The sequence below is a fragment of the Carcharodon carcharias genome, chromosome 22, assembly GCF_017639515.1.
Source record: "Carcharodon carcharias isolate sCarCar2 chromosome 22, sCarCar2.pri, whole genome shotgun sequence".
Lineage (NCBI taxonomy): Eukaryota > Metazoa > Chordata > Chondrichthyes > Lamniformes > Lamnidae > Carcharodon > Carcharodon carcharias.
Window position 1 is genome coordinate 37,336,505 of NC_054488.1, and position 17,152 is coordinate 37,353,656.

The 17,152-nt window shown below is 39.2% G+C and overlaps 1 protein-coding gene across 3 annotated transcripts in view; it reads left to right on the plus strand.

Moving 5' to 3' along the window:
* Positions 1-13,494, plus strand: part of jmjd6 (jumonji domain containing 6, arginine demethylase and lysine hydroxylase) — a 40,015-nt gene extending 26,521 nt beyond the window's left edge. For all 3 annotated transcript variants that reach the window (XM_041216923.1, XM_041216925.1, XM_041216926.1), the window contains one exon: positions 12,944-13,494. In XM_041216923.1, the coding sequence (XP_041072857.1) occupies positions 12,944-13,075 (132 nt within the window). In that variant the 3' untranslated portion in view covers positions 13,076-13,494. The remainder of the gene's footprint in view (positions 1-12,943) is intronic.
* Positions 13,495-17,152: the final 3,658 nt, after the last annotated feature.

The following is a 17,152-nucleotide window of genomic DNA, read 5'->3' on the forward strand; positions in this document are numbered from 1 at the left end:
TTCTGAACAGGATAGGGAAACCAATATCTTAGAGGAGCTTATGGTGAGGATGGAGAATGATTTGCAGACAAATAAGGAAAATCAACAATGATACAACTAAACCATAATTAATTTTTCAGTGTTTATGGATTTTAACAGACTGAATCAGGGCAAATTGTTAACAGTCTTTATTTTGCATTTGATAAACACAGTACTTGATTTTGAAGTGCTTGATGCTTGCACTCTCCAACATTGACATAATTCACTTTGATCGTTAATAGAAGTCACCTTCTACCAAAAATATTTAAGGCACTGAAAATAGTTACACAGTTGTTGTATTGTGTAAAGATGGATGGGATAAAGATAACCTAATATACAATTATATTTAAGAAAGCGAAGGTGGCAAATGGATGTAAGATGTCCACTTATTTTGCACTAAGAGATACATAACATAAGAAATAGGGGTAGGAGTAGACTGTATGGCTGGTTGAGTCTGCTGCACCATTCAATACAATCATGACTTATCTTCAGCCTCAAATCCACTTTCCCGCCTGCTCTCTGTATTCCTTGAATCCCTGAGAGGCAAAAATCTATCTGTCTCAGCCTTAAATATATCCAAGGATAGAGATAAAAGCAAAATAGTAGTATAGGAGGAATAAAATCAAGGACACCTATCTAAAATGGGACCCAGGAAGGTGAATGATAGTATTGCACAGGGTGAGCAAGTGATTTTAGTTCATTCGAATTGGAGTTATGGAGTTATAGGCATTGGGATCAGAAGGACATTTCACTCGTAGAAAAGCAAAATATTGCAGATGCTTGAAATCAGAAATAAAAACAGAAAATACTCAGCAGGGCAGGCACTGTCTGTGGAGAGAGGGGGAAATAGAGCTTCTCCCCCTTTTTACTTGTTTCATACCCATCACTTTCTAACTTTCCCCACATGTGATGGAAGATCATTGACCTGAAACATTGCCTCTGTTTCACTCTCCACAGATGTTATCTGACCTGCTGTAGTATTTCCAGCATTTCTGTTTTTATTTGATATTTCATTTGTATTTTATTCTGATTTAGATTTTTCCACATTTTTTTCTTTTACTTCCTTTTCATAAAATTTGTTCTGAACCATAGAGAAAAGGAGAGAAGAGACCAGAAAAATGAATAAAGACACAGGGAGATTTCTAGAAAGAATAAAATGAAGCACAGTGGAAAATATAAATGAAGCAACAGTACATAGGGGGAAGGTCAAGAAAATGATTACAGGAAATGCAAATCATCTGCAAGACAAACAGCTGAGACACACTTTAAGACTGAAACAGTTGTTCATCTCATCTCAAAAAAGAGCTGTAGCCAGATCTGATCAGATAAAGCTTCATCCAAGATAGCAGCTAGGATGGAAAACAATTTTTTTTAAAGCTGCAGTTTAGTTTTGGGGGAAGGCAATAGCTTACTGGTATTGTCGCTGCACTAGTAATCCAGAGACCCAGGGTAATGCTCTGGGGAGGCGGGTTCGAATCCCATCATGACAGATGGTGGAACTTGAATTCGATAAAAAATCTGGAATTCAAAGTTTAATAATGACCATGAAACCATTGCCGATTGTCAGAAAAACCCATCTGGCTCACTAATGTCTGGTTCACGAATAAAGGTCTAATGTCCTTTAGGGAAGGAAATCTGCTGTCCTTACCTGGTCTGGCCTACATGTGACTTCAAACCCACAGCAATGTGGTTGACTCTTAAATGCCCTCTGAGCAAGGGCACTTAGGGATGGGCAATAAATGCTGGCCTAGCCAGTGACGCCCACATCCCATAAATGAATTTTTTAAAAGTTTAGCAACTTAGTGGTTATATATAATTCATTTGGAAATAAACAATTTTTTTAAACAGTAACTGTTTATAGGAAATCAACTTAATCATCCTAAATTTTGTGCGCAACCAACAATGAGAGAAAGTAATACCTGATCGTCTTTGACAGCCTCCAGTTCCATTTTCTAACTTGTGATTTCATAAACAAATTATTGATTTAATTGTTTAATATCATTAACCTCTAATCCTAGTAAAAGAATGATTTTTGTTTTCTGAAATGCTAAAAAGCTGCTTCATGGATTGGAAAGCTGACTGAGCTTAGTGCATGAGCCATGAATGTGTCTTCAACTTCATTCTTTCCCAGAACTATAGAGCTCTTCACCACACCCACACCACCCACCCCCCACCTCCCATCGATAAGTAGACCTTTAGACAGCTAACCTGTATAACTCACTCATGAGTAATTACCTCTAGATTTCATGATTTAGCTAACTCTAGACCTCCCAAGGAAAACTTTTCTGCACAAATTGTAACAGACATCTATTCTATCTCATGTTTTATCTCTGTTTATATTTGTAACACAAATCACTAAAGTTACATATGTTCAGTGTTGTCCAAGTCACACATTTCCTTCAACAGGCGTTCCTTGCAGATGATAAGACATCTGGAACAGAACATAATTCATCTCTGCCAACCCCCACCTCTCACTCATATACAGTCTACTGTTCTATCTGTCCTGTATTTCTGAGCAGCCAACACTCCGAGATCCCTCTGCATTTCAGAGCTCTGCAACCTCTCACCATTTAGACAATATGTTCCTTTTTTATTTTTCCTGTCAAAATGGACAACTTCATACTTTCCCACATTATACTCCATTTGCCAGGTCTTTGCCCAACTCACTTAACCTATCTATATCCCTTTGTAGCTTTCTTGTGTCCTCTTCGCATTTACTATCCTACCTATCTTTGTGTCATCAGTAAATTTAGCAACCATACCTTCGATCTCTTCATCCAAGTCATTTATATAAATTGTACACAGGCCCGAGCCCTGATCCCTGTGGCACACCACTTGTTACATCTTGCCAACCAGTAGAAGACTCATTTATGCCTACCCTCTGCTTCCTGTTAGCTAGCCAATTGTCTATACATACCAATATGTTACCCCATATACCATGAGCTTCTATTTTTCGCAATAACCTTTGATATGGCACCTTATCAAATGCCTTCGGGAAATCTAAATACAGCACATCCACCAGTTCCCCTTTATCAACAGTTTTTCAAAGAACTCCAATAAATTGGTTAAATATGATTTCCCTTTCACAAAACCATGTTGACTTTGTCTGATTACCCTGATTTTTTCCAAATGCCCTGCTATAATATATTTAATAATAACTTCTAACATTTTCCTTGTGACAGATGTTAAGCCTACTGGCCTGTAGTTTCCTGCTTTCTGTCTCCTTCCCTTTTTGAATAAAGAGGTTACATTTGTTATTAACAGGGATTTTGCAAAATTAAAACCAACACTTTAATTATCTCACTAGCCACTTCTTTTAAGACCCTAGGATGAAGTCCAGCAGGACCTCGTGGCTTGTCGGCCCGCAACCCCAACAATTTGCTCAGTACCACTTCCCTGGTGATTGTACTTTTCCCGAGTCACTCCCTCCCTTCCATTTCCTGATTTACAACTATTTCTGGGATGTTACTTGAATCCTCTCTAGTGAATTTATGGACAGAAGAATCTGCAACAGGTTGATTGATAAGGACGAGGCCAAATTGTTTTTTCCACCTTATTGGTTCCCTCACCACCTCCAGCAGGCCCAGTCTAGCAGCTGTGTCCTTTAGGACTCAGCCAGTAATGGTACCACCGTGCCACTCTTAGTGATGGACCTTGAAGTCCCCTACCCAGAGTACATTCTGCGCCCTTGCCATCCTCAGTGCTTCTTCCAAATGGTGTTTGACATGGAGGAGTACTGATTCATTAGATGAGGAGGGAGAGGTAGGTGGTTATCTGCAGGAGGTTTCCTTGTCCATCTCTGACCTGATGCCATGAGATTTCATGGGGTCCAGAGCTGATGTTGAGGATTCCTAGGGCAACTCCCTCCTGACTGAATAACACTGTGCTGCCACCTCAGTCCTGTCGGTGGGACAAGAAAACCCAGGGATGGTGATGGGGTGCCTGGGGCATTACATGGTATGATTCCATGAGTATGACTGTGTCAGGCTGTTGCTTGTCTAATCTGTGGGACAGCTCTCCAAGATTGGTACAGGCCCCCAGATGTTACTAAGGAGGACTTTGCAGGATCAAAAGGGCTCAGTGTGCTGTTGTCGTTTCCAGTGCCTAGGTCAGATGGTCTGTCCAGTTTCATTCTTTTTAGACTCAGAATTGGCTTGTTAGACCATTCCAGAGAGCATTTAAGAGTCATTCACATTGCTATGGGTCTGGAGTCACATGTGGGCCAAACCAGATAAGGACAGCAGATTTCCTTCCCGATAGGACATTAATGAACCAGATGGATTTTAATGACAATCAACAATGGTTTCGTGGTCACGATTGCTGAGATTAGCTTTCAATTTCACATTTATTAATTGAATTTAAATTCCACCACCTGCCATGGATTTGAACCCATGTCCTCAGAGCATTAGCCTGGACCTCTGGATTGCTAGTCTAGTGACATTACCACTATGTCACCGTCTCCTCCTGTAAGACATGGTATATAGATTTCCAAACTGTGGTCCATGGGATAACTTCGAGACTTGAGGTCATCAGATCTTTGTCAGGAGATTTGTGCATTTTTCTGCGTGTGTTTTCTTTCTATCATGCTGTATATTGCTGAATGCAAATAAGTTTTCTCTGTGTCAGCACTGTTTTTGCTTTGGGTTGCTGACAGGAAGTCCCTGGGAGCGCGTACTTATTTACAGGGCATCCCACACATAGTACAAATTAAAAATCATGTTTTGGTGCTATTGGTAGTGTCTCTATCCACATAGTTTTTTTTTACAAATATTGTAAACAGCTTAAATCTTAGGATTGACCTCTATTTATCAGCTGTTAAGCTAGAACCAAAACCTATCACAGACTAATCAATGCATTACCGTTTCTGCATGTCTAACATTTGATGTTATATTCAAATGGAGAGATTGAGACAATAAGCTGTGGAGTTGCAAAGGTAAAAGTATTTTGTAATTAATGGACAAACTATTATTTTTTCAGTGCATTGGATTTAGACATGATTTTTCTAGTTTACATAATTATCTATTTGCAACAGCAACAACTTTTATGTATATAATTAAACCAGATCTACCATGACTGCAGTGCAGCCCAATGTATTGTCCACTTTTTCCTTCTATTTAGACAATTTATAATTCAAATAACCACATTCTGCTGTATCTCATGAACAGTTAATTTAGCCACGGGTCTTATTAGGCATCTGGAGGTGGGATATATAATTTCTACCACAGTACTTTGATTTAACAGTTGTCTTGTGTATTTATGGAATTCTGCTTTTTTTCATAACCATGTGAGAAAAAGGAGCAGGATTAGGCCAGAGGGCCTCTCAAGGACACTGGGACATTTAAAGAGATCATGGCTGATGCTTGGCCTCAACTCCTCTTTGCTTGATTCCCTTAGCATCCAAAATCTATCCATCTCACCCTTAAATGTGCTCAATCACTAAGCAACCACAACTTTATGGGATAGTCCATTTCAAAAAGTCACAACTATCTGCATACAAGGCAAAGATGTCTAGGAAGAAATACCAAAAGAGGTCTTGTGATCCTTGCATCAACATTGTGGTTTAGTCAAGCGGCAACAATTTGTGTAGCGCTATTCTATTATAGAATCATAGAATGGGTACAGCACAGAAGGAGGCTATTAAGAATCTTACAATGTTGCAAAAACATAAGCAAGTCTGAGGACTGGGTGTGTTTTAGAAATCACCACAGAGAGACACCAAAAAGTTGATTTAAAAAAAAGGGAAACATAGAATATGAGAGTAAACTAGCCAGGAATATAAAACCAGATTGTAGGACCTTTTATGAGTACGTAAAGGGGAAGACAGTAGCTAAAATAAACATTGGCCACTTAGAAGCAGAAACAGGAGAAATGTTTATGGGGAATAAAGAAATGGTAGGGACATTGAACTAATAATTTGTGTCTGTCTTCACAGTAGAAGACACAAGTTTTATACCAGAAATAGATGGTAACCTAGGGGCTAAATAGAGTGAGGAAATTAATATCAGCAGAGAAAAAGTATTGGTAAAACTTGAGGGACTAAAATCTGACAAATCTCCAGGACCCAATGGCCTACATCCTAGGGTTCTAAAAGAGATATCTGCAGAGATAGTGGTTGTGCTGGCTATGATTTTTCAAGATTCCTTAGATTCAGGAATGTTTCCATTAGATTGAAGTTGGCAAATGTTACACCACTTTTCAAGAAAGGAGGGAGAGAGAAAACAGTGAACTACAGGCCAGTTAGCCTAACATCAATTGTTGGGAAAATGCTAGAATCTATTATATACAAACATATGAATTAGGAGCTGGAGTGGGCCACTCGGCCCCTCTAGTCTGCTCTGCCATTCAATAAGAACATGGCTGATTTGATTAATAAGGAAGTCTTAACAATGTGCTTAGAAAAGCAATGTACGATTAGAACGAGTCAATATGGTTTTACTAAGGGGAAATCTTGTTTGAGAAATTTATTCGAGTTTTTTGAGGATGTAACTAGCCAGGAAGATAAAGTAGAACCAGTAGCTATAGTATACTTGGATTTCCAAAAGGCATTTGATTAGATGCCATACAAAAGTTAATAGGCAAGCTAAGGGCTCATGGAGTTGAGGGTAGTATTTTAGCATGGGTAGAGGATTGGCTAAAGGATAGAAAACAGAGTGTGGGCATAAATCTGGCTTTTTCAAGTTGGCAGGCTGTGAATAGTGGAGTGCCACAAGGATAAGTGCTGGGGCCTCTGCTATTTGCAATTTAATGAATTAGATGAAGAGACAGAGAGTAATGTATCAAGGTTTGCTGATGATATGCTGGGTGGGAAGGTAAGCTCTGCAGAGGACACAGCGAGACTACAAAGATATATAGACAGGTTAAGTGAGTGAGCAACAAGATGGCGGATGGAGTATAATGTAGGGAAGTGCTAAGTTCACTTTGGTCGTAAGAATAGAAAAGCAGAATATATTTTAAAAGGTGTGAAAGTTTTAAGCGTTGATGTTCAAAGAGACTTGGGTGTGCTTGTACAAGGAATGCAGAAAGTTAGCAAGCTGGTGCAGCGAGCAATTAGGAAGGAAAATAGCATGTTGACCTTTATTGCAAGGGGATTGGAGTACAAGAATAAAGAAGTCTTGTTACAGTTGTACAGGGTGATGCCACATCTGGGATACTGTGTGCAGTTTTGGTCTCCACGTTTAAGAAAGGACATACTTGCATTGGAGGCGGTACAGCGAAGGTTCACAAGATTGGTCCCTGGGTTAAGGGGTTGTCCTATGACAAGAAGCTAAATAAATTGGACTTATATTTTCTGGAGTTTAGAAGAAAGAGAGGCAATCTCATTGAAACCTACTAAATTCTGAGGGGGCTTAATAAGGTAAACACTGAGAGATTGTTTCTGCCAGTTGGAGAGTCAAAAACATGGGGGCACAGTTTCAGGATAAGGGGCCAATCGTTTAGGACAGAGATGAGGAGAAATTAGTTTACTCAAAGGGTTGTGAATCTTTGAAATTCTCTATCCCAACGGGTTGTGGATGCTCTATCATTGAATACGTTTAAGGATGGGATAGACAGATTTTTGGTGTCTCAGGGAATTAAGAGATATGGGGAGCGGGTGAGAAATGGAGTTGAAGCCCAAGATCAGTCATGGTCGTATTGAATGATGGAGCAGCCTTGATGGTCCATTTAATCTACTCCTGCTCCTATTTCTTGTATTCAGCCCATCATGTCTTGCTCTCTACAATAGCAATTCAGCTAGTCCCACTCCCCCATCCTTTCCTAACAGCCCTACAAGTTTTATCTCTTCAGATAATTATCCAATACCCTTTTAAAAGCTATCATTGAATCTCCTTCCACCACACCCTCAGGCAGTGCATTCCAGATCCTAAACACTTGCTGCATAAAAAAGCTTTTCCTCATGCCATCTCTGATTCTTTTGCCATTCACCTTAAATCGATGCCCTGTGATTCATGATCCTTTTACCAATGGGAACTGTTTCTCTCTGTCTACACTGTCTACAACCCTCTTGATTTTCACCGCCTCGAGAGATCCCGAACCTTGCCTGAAGGGCAGCAACCTACGTAATGTGCACTGGTATTCTAGACCTTGGGCTCTATGTAGTCTGCATCAACAACAATTTGTATTTACATAGTACCTTTAACATCCCAAGGCATTTTACAAAAGTGTTACTAAACAAAAGTGGACACTGAGCCACAAAAAGGGAAAATAGGTGGAAGTAGGTTTTAAGGAGCATCTTAAAAGAAAAAAATTCTCCTTACCTCAGCCCAAATTAAACATCCACTTACTCTCAGACTATACCCCCTAATTCTATACTCCCCAGCCAGGGGAAACGGCATCTCAGTCCAACCTGTCAAGCCCTCACAGAATCTTACACAGCTGTCCCTTGTTAGCACATTAGCTCCTGAAAGATGGTGTACTAAATGAAAATCACTTTTCCCATATGAAAACATGTAATAAGGATGAGTTATGTTCCTGACCTTTAATTTTTACATTAAAAATCCTCTTATTACTCTATATAACTTTTAACTCTTAATAACTTAATTCGTGCTTCCCTACTTTCCTGCTTGCTGCCTCTACTGACCTTCCCACTTCCCTTCACCAACCATCCCGCTCCCCGCTTCCCACCCCGACCTTCCCATTTGCTGCTTCCCTCCCTCCCATCCTCCCACTTGCTGCTTTCCTCTCTTTCCCTCCCACTCCCTCCCCTAGCTTGCTGCTTCCTTTCCTTCACCCAATTCTTCACTTCCCTCTCCCAAACACCTCCTGCCTCCCCTTGCTGACGCTCCCTTCAGGCCCTTCAGCTCCCTTCTCACTTGCCGCCTCTCTTGCTCATTCCCTCCCTTTCACCGCCCCTCTCCCAATCCCTCACTTGCAATGAGGGCTCAGGAGAGGGGCAGCGAGCGATGTGGCGAGCGGAAAGCACTGGATTCGGAAGAGGGAAGTGACGAGCGTGGTCACAGGTGAGGGGGAAGTAGCAAAGTTCAGGGGAGGGAAGCGACAAGCAGGAAGAAGTGAGCGGGTCAGAGGGAAGCAGAAGGTTTGGGAGAGACAGCGAGCAAAGTGGCGGTTTGTTTGAAAAAAAAGACCAAGCATGCACACTAACCTCACTAAAACAAAAATAGCAGCAGCACTATTCAGGGAACCTATCTAATTTATAAGCTAAAACAAAAGCATATGTTTTAAATAGGGGACCTATAGTTGAGGCTCCAGTACTGATCTTGCATCACCCCACTGGTAACAGCTTGCCAACCTGAAAATGACCCACTTATTCCTACTCCTGTTCTTTAACCAATTTGCTTTCCATTCCAGTGTATTACCCCAAAATTCATGAGTCCTTAGCTTGTGCAGCAACCATTTATGTGGCACCTTATCAAATGAAAAGCCAAATATACAACATTCACTGGTTTCTCTTTATCTCTCTTATTAGTTCAAAAATCTCAAATAGATTTGTCAAAAATGGTTTTCCTATCATAAAACCATGTTGGCTCTGTCTACTTGCATCTTGATTCCTTAAGAGCCCTGTTAGCACTTCCTGAATAATAGATTCCAGCATTTTCTGAACAACTGATGTCAAGCTAAATGGGCTGTAGCTCTTTGTTTCTTCTATCCTCTCTTTCTTGAATAACTTACATTGCTGCCTTCCAATCCACTATCTCGGGAATTTTAGATCACAATCAATGCATTCACTATCTCTGCAGCTGTCTTTTTTGGAATCCTTGGATGTAAGCCATCAAGTCCAGGGGATTTGTTGGCTTCCATTAATTTCTCCAGTTGCTTTTATTTAATAATGTGAATTACTTTAAGTTCCTCACTTTCATTGAAACGCAAGATCCCCACTGTTTCTGGTTTGTTTTTGTGTCCTTTAATTTGAAGACAGATACAAAATATTTGCTTAAGGTCTCTGTCATTTCCTCATCCCTATTATAATTTCTCCTGCCTCAGCCTGTAAGGATACCACCTTCATTCTCACTATTCTCTTCCTTTATACATACTTTTTATGATCTGTTTTTATATTTCTACCCAGTTTGCTTTCATTCTATTTTCACCCTCTGTCATTGTTTTTCATCATCCTTTCCTGGTATCTAAAACTCTTCCAATCCTCAGGCTTGCTACTCTTGGAAATATTATAAGCCTCTTCTTTTACTTCAGTACTATCGTTAACCACATTAGTTAGCTACAGATAGGTCACTTTTTCATATGAGTGTTTATTTCCCAGCGGATGTAGATTCATTGAGAATTATGAAATATTTCTTTAAATGTTCACCATTGCTCATCTACTGTCTACCTTTTAATCTAATTTCCCAATCTATCTTAACCAACTCATACCTACTTGGCTTTCTTTGAGTTCAGTACCCTAGTTTCAGACTTAGTACATCACTCAAACTTAATGTGAAATTATATGATCTAATCTTTCCCAGTCTGAGATTACTGATTAATTCTGCTCAATGCTGTCCTTAAGTCACCTTTATTGGGGCTACTCCCTCCTCCTTTACCATTTCATTTTGCCTTGCTAAAACATCTAAGTACCCTGACACATTTAGTTTCTAACCTTGGCCACCATGCAACCACATTTATAAACTTAAATTAACCCATAAATTGCTGCCTTTATGAGTTAAGTGTTCCAAGAACACTGGCTACTTTTAAACCTCATTTCCTTAAATACAGTTAGATAAACCCTGCATGGACCCGTTGCCATTTGAATAATTGAGTGATCCAGTTTTTGTTTTCTTTTTGCAATTTCTGCAAAATTTTATGAACTCTGATGTATCACTTACTTCTGCAGAAATGATAAATGATTTGCTAACAAATATGTAAGAAAATAAATTAGCCACATTTTCTTTTCGGTATCTCAGTTCTCATTTTGAACTTCCATGCCTACGTAAACCTATATTTAACAATTCTCTTTTTTAATAGTTTGCATATTTTCACAATCCCCCTTCTTTCTCAGATCCTTAAGTTTTTTAAAACATTTGTTTGTTTCTAAAGTATTGCCATTCTTACTTCTTCACTTTGGTCTGATTTTGTTTTTAGCAACCTGCTTTTATAGAGTTTGTTTTTAATTTGTGTCATTTCTAGTATGCCCTTAAGGTTTACATTTTTATCCCAGTTTTTCCTTTCCATTTCAATCTTCCTGAATTTAAATTAGTTTCCTGAAGTTTTTTTTAAGTGCTATCTTCTGGTAATACTTCAGGAATGCTTTTCAAATCTTAGTGCAGTCCTTAAAACAGCAATTTTTTTCCAAGACTTCACACAAAGCTTTGTCTAACATTACCTAAAGTACCATCATACTACCCCACCTGGCGTATAACAATACATGTATCCATATCATTTGCATATGTATATATACACTTGGCCAAAGCAGCTACATGAATATTTGAATGTAGAAGCCCACCTGGGATTCCTGCTAATTCTTACATCCAAATAAATTGTAATGGCCCAAACTTTGCTGGAGTTGGGGCATCTCATGATTTGCCACATTTATTTGATACTTTTCCTCACCCTTCGGGGCAAAAACTTTTGGCAACATATTTCTGGAAGTGTGAGTTGATAACAGTGGATAGGACATTGCTGAGTTTTTTTTTACGCATTTGTAAAGGCAAAAATTCAACTTACTGTTATTTTCCCTGAAAATTATGGATCACTGTAATATAGATCAAAGAAGAATGCCTACATACAAATATTTCCTTCAAAATGCAGAAGAATCTTGTGTAGAAATGTTGTATAGCTAAATTGCATCTCACTCCTACTGTACAAGATCTATCAAAACGTTTCCAGAAATAGAATTAAGATTTTTTCAACATATCCTTTAGCAGGTGTTCTGTCCGTATTGACAGCACTGTGATGGATAATAAAACTATATAGAATTGGAAAGAGCTCAAATAAGGTGATTTATACATTTTGCATATTTCGTGAATATTGCTTCTTGTGTATATATGTCATTGAAAATGTTATTTCGTAGGATATTTCAACCAAAAACACATCAGTTTCCATTTCTACACTGATGATATCTAGCTAGATCTTGCCTTGACCTCTCTTGATATCTTCATTTTCTCTAAACTGTCAGATTGCTTGTCTGACATCCAGTACTGAATGAGCAGAAATTTCCTCCAACTAAATATTTGGAAGGCAGGAAGCATTACCTTTGGTTCCCTGCACAAACTCTGTTCCATCTCTCTAGCAACTGTCTGAGGATGAAACAGGCTGTTCGCAGCCTTGATGTTGATCCCAAAATGAGCTTCGTATCACATATTACCATGATTACCTACTTCCAGCTCTGTAACATCATTCAGCTCAACCCTTGCCTCAGCTTTTCTGCTGCTGAAATCCTCATTCATGACTTTGTTACCTTTAAACTTGACTATTCCAACCCACTTCTGGCTCCCTAGTTCTATCCTCTGCAAACTCAATGTAATTCAAGACTCTGCAGGCTGTATCCTAACTAGCACCTGGTCCCATTCACCATCTCTGCTTTGCTTGCTGAGCTGCATTGGCTCCCAGTTAAGAAATGCCTCAATTTTAAAATTCTCATTGTTGTTTTCAAATGTCTCCATGGCCTCACCCCTCTTTATCTCTGTGATATCCTCCAAACTTACACCAGTTCTGACCTCTTGAGCATTTCTGATTTTCGTCGCTCCACAATTCGTGGCTGGTGCCTTCAGCTGCCATAACCCTAAGTTCTGGAATTCCCTCCAGAAACCTCTCCACCTCTCTTTCTTCCTTTAAGATACTCATTGAAAACATACCTACTTGACCAAGCTTGGTCACCTGTCCTAATAGTTTATTATATGTCTAGATGTCAAAATTTATTTGATAGTGCTTTTAAAGCATTTTATTATGTTAAAGATGCTTTATTAATTGCAAGTTATTGTTCATTTACCTTTTATGATCTCTTTTTCATTTATTTTCATTTTATTTGTTTGAACATTAGTGTGACTCTGGTGCTGAAGGAGATGGAATGACGCACAGAAGGAAGAAAAGAAGAACCTGCAGTATGATGGAAGATGGCAGTTCTCAATCTCGTGATGATTGTGTGAGCAAAGAACGCAGCTCATCCAGGTGACAAGAAGCACTGGAAGATACCGGCATTGCATCGTAAAATAAATTAAAAATAAAGCTGCAGTAGAAGATGAAAAATAATTGCCAGTTTAAGACTCCATTTTAAGTTCTGAAATATTTCAGTTGTCAGTAGATATCCTTTATTTGCCTCCTTAGTAGTAATTGTAAATCCAGACAGAAGTCTGTCATGGATAGCCATTTAAGAACACACAATGTTAAGTAATTAATTTTTTTTAGTTCAAATTACCTGGTGTTGGAAAGATATTTTTATAAATTCCTCCCTAAATTAACAATAATACTGAGCTGAACACAAGTTATTAGTCAGTGTTGATGGTCCAGATATATTCGATACTCTTTATAACTGTTGATCAATATTTCTGTTCAGGTCCTGCTTGAACTAAATAAAGCTGAACACTGAATAAATCTGTTTTGCGCTGATGTTCTCAATTTATGAAACACCATTGCTACATTTTACATATAACTTGATTCAAAGGCCAGATTTACACACAACTTCAACCTTTGCTGCAACTGTGTGTCTTATCATGGCTCAGTTGGTAGCATTCTCACCTCTGAGTCATAAGGTTTGGGTTCAAGTTCCACTACAGAACTTGAGCACAAAGTCAAGGCTGACACTTTAGTGCAGAGCTGAGGGAGTGCTGCACTGTGGATTGGCTGTCTTTCAGATGAGACATTAAACCAAGGCCCCATCTGCTTTCAGGTGAATGTGAAAAATCCAATGGCACAATTTTGAAGAGCAGAGGAGCTATACCTGATGTCCTGGCCAATATTTATGCCCCAATCAACATAACAAAAACAAATTATCTGGTCCTTATCACATTGTTTGTGGAAGTTTGCTGTGAAATTGGCTGCCAACAATGTCTATTCTTCAAAATAATTAGTTGTAAAGCGTTTTGGGATGTCCATGTCTGCTTGTTATGAAAGCACTATATAAATGTAAGTCTTGTTTTTTTCACTTTTAACTGAGTCAATTCAGGATTCAAACTAAAGTTATTCTTGATCCTTGTTTATTATTCTGTTAGCTAATATTCAAATTATGTTTTTTTTTTATCTAATGTTTGCTCCTGGTGATGTTTTCTAACCAGAAGAGGTATGCACATTATATACAAATGGTGTAATTTGTTGCCGTAGAGAAATTAGTTATCTCTTCTCCTTAAATTTTATTAAGTTAAAAAAGACATTGGTTTTTAGTGCTTCTTAAAAATAATGAGTAACTGATGAATGGAAATGCCTTATCAAATACAATTGGGAATTATATTTAAATTTTATTTTGGTAGCTTCTATTATGATCTGTTAGAATAGTCTTGATGAGTTGCTCTCCTCCTTTAGAGTGGAATGTACATGTTCCCAAACAGAACTTAAGTGTTAAATTGGGGGCGATTCTAGATTTTCCAATGGCCATGGCCATTAAGGCAGACAATAGACATAAGGTAGCATAATAGTTATCTTACTGAACTCATGGTTCAGAGGCCTTGACTAATGAGATGGCATATGAGTCAATTCCCACCGTAGAAGTTGGAGAATTTAAAGTCAGTTGAATAAAAAGTTAGTATCAACAATAGTGACTAAGAAACTACTGAGTTCTATTCAAATCCATTTAGTTCACTCCTAGCCTTTGGGGAAGGAAATTTTCCATACTTAGCTGATCTGGCCTACCAAGTGTCTCCAAATCCACTGCAATATGATTGACTCTTAACTGCCCTCTGAAATGATCTAGCAAGCCACTCGGTTGTGTCAAGCCACAATGAAAAAGTCTAATAAGAATAAAAACAATAAAGCACCTGCTTTTGACATAGGCACTGGGAAATGACAAAGGCACACCAAGCCCCGTCAACTTGCTGAGTCCTCCTCACTAACATTTATGTTGGGCGAACTATCCCAGCAACTAGTCAAGCAACAGCTATATGTAGTCAACCTCACAGAATCATACCTTTCAGCCAACATCCCAGACTGCTCTATCACTATCCAGGAATGTCCTGCCTTACTGACTGGACAGACCCCTAAGAGGTGGTAGGCATAGTGGATGCAGTCTGGAGGGAGTAGCTCTGAGAGTCCTCAATGTTGTCTCCAAGCCCAATAAGGTTGCATAGCATCAGGTCAATCATGATTTACGCTAATGAACCACATACAATTAAGCAACACTCCTGAGATTAAGAACTTTTCTGAAATGCAGGTCCTCAGGGGTCCTCTGAACTGTCCACAGTTCCAAAGCAGGTAACAAAAACCACAACACCCAAAACTCTTGGTAGTCAAGACACCAATCACTGATTGCAGATTTCAGAATGACAATCTTTACAGTGCAGAAGGAGGCCATTCGGCCCATCAAATCTGCACTGGCTACTGGCAAAGGTTACAGGGAGAAGGCAGGAGAATGGGGTTGAGAAACTTATCAGACATGATTGAATGGCGGAGCAGACTCAATGGGCCAAATGGCCTAATTTCTGCTCCTATGTCTTATGGTCTTATGGCTCTATGAAAGAGCATGCTACCTAGTTCCATTCCCTTGCCTTATCCCTGTAACCTTGCACATTCTTTTCAGATAGCAATCTAATTCCCTTCTGAATACCTCAATCAAACCTGCCTCCTCCACACTCTCAGGAAGTTCGTTCCAGACTCCAACCACCCTCTAGGTGAAAAAAATTTTCCTCACATCACTATAACTCCTTTTACCAATTTTTGAATCTGTGCCCTCTGGTTCTTGATGCTCTCTTGAGTGGGAACAGTTTCTCAATATTTACCGTGTCCATACCCCTCAGGATCTTGAAGGCTTCAATCAAGCCCTTTTCTCTCCAAGGAAAACAGCCCCAATGTCTCCAATCTATCTTTATAGGTACAGTCCTTTATCCCTTGTGAATCTTGTGAATCTCTCTTCGATGCCTTCAAATCCTTCCTTAAGTATGGCACCCAGAACTGGATGCAGTACTCCTAGTGAGACCTAACTAGTGCCTTATACAAATTTAACATGACCTCTTGTACTCAGTGCCCCTGTTAATAAAACATTAGATACTATATGCTTTATTAACTGCTCTCTCAACATATCCTGCTATCTTCAATGACTTATGTACATATACACCAATGTCCCTCTGTTCCTGCAACTCCTTCAGAGTTTCTCCCTTTATTTTATACTGACTCTCCATATTCTTCCTGCCAAAATGAATCACCTCACAATTCTCTGCATTGAACTTCATCTGCCACTTGTCTGCCCAATCCGCCAACATGTCTATGTCCTTTTGAAGTTCAAGACTATCCACATGACAGTTGACAATGTTTCCAATCTTTGTATCATCTGCAAATTTTGAAATCACAGTCTAGGTCATTAATTTTTATCAGGAAGAGCCAAGGGACCCAACACTGAGCCCTGGGGGACTCCACTACAAACATTCCTCCAATCTGTAAAACATCCATTAACCACTAGTCTTTTTCCTGTCACTCAGCTAATTTCTTATCCAAGTGCCTACTTTTCCTTTTATTCCATGGGCTAGAGTTTTACTCACAAGTCTGTTGTGAGGCACTGTATCAAATGCCTTTTGAAAATCCATATACACATCAACAGCGTTGCCCTTATCAACCTTCTCTGTTACCTCCTCAAAAAACTCCAGCAAGCTTGTTAAACATGATTTTCCTTTAATGAATCCATGCTGGCTTTCCTTAATTATCTTGCACTTGTCTAAGGGACTATTGATTTTGTCCCAGACTAGTTTCCAGAGGTTTCCCCACCATTGAAGTCAAACTGACTAGTCTGTAGTTGCCAGCTTTAAACTTGCACCCCTTTTTGAATAATTTGCATTTGCAATTCTCCAGTCCTCTGGCAGCATCCTTGTGTCCGAAGAAGATTGGAAGAATATCACTAGTGCCTCTGCAATTTTCACTCTCACTTCCCTTAGTACACTTGGATGCATCTCATCTGGTCCTGGTACCTTATCTATTTAAAGTAAAGATAGCCTTTCTAACACCTCCTCCTCCTCAATTGTAAACTCTTCTAGTTTACCAGTTACCTATTCTCTTACCTCGGCCTGGGTAACATCTTTTTCCTTTGTAAAGGCAAATGCAAAGTACTCGTTTA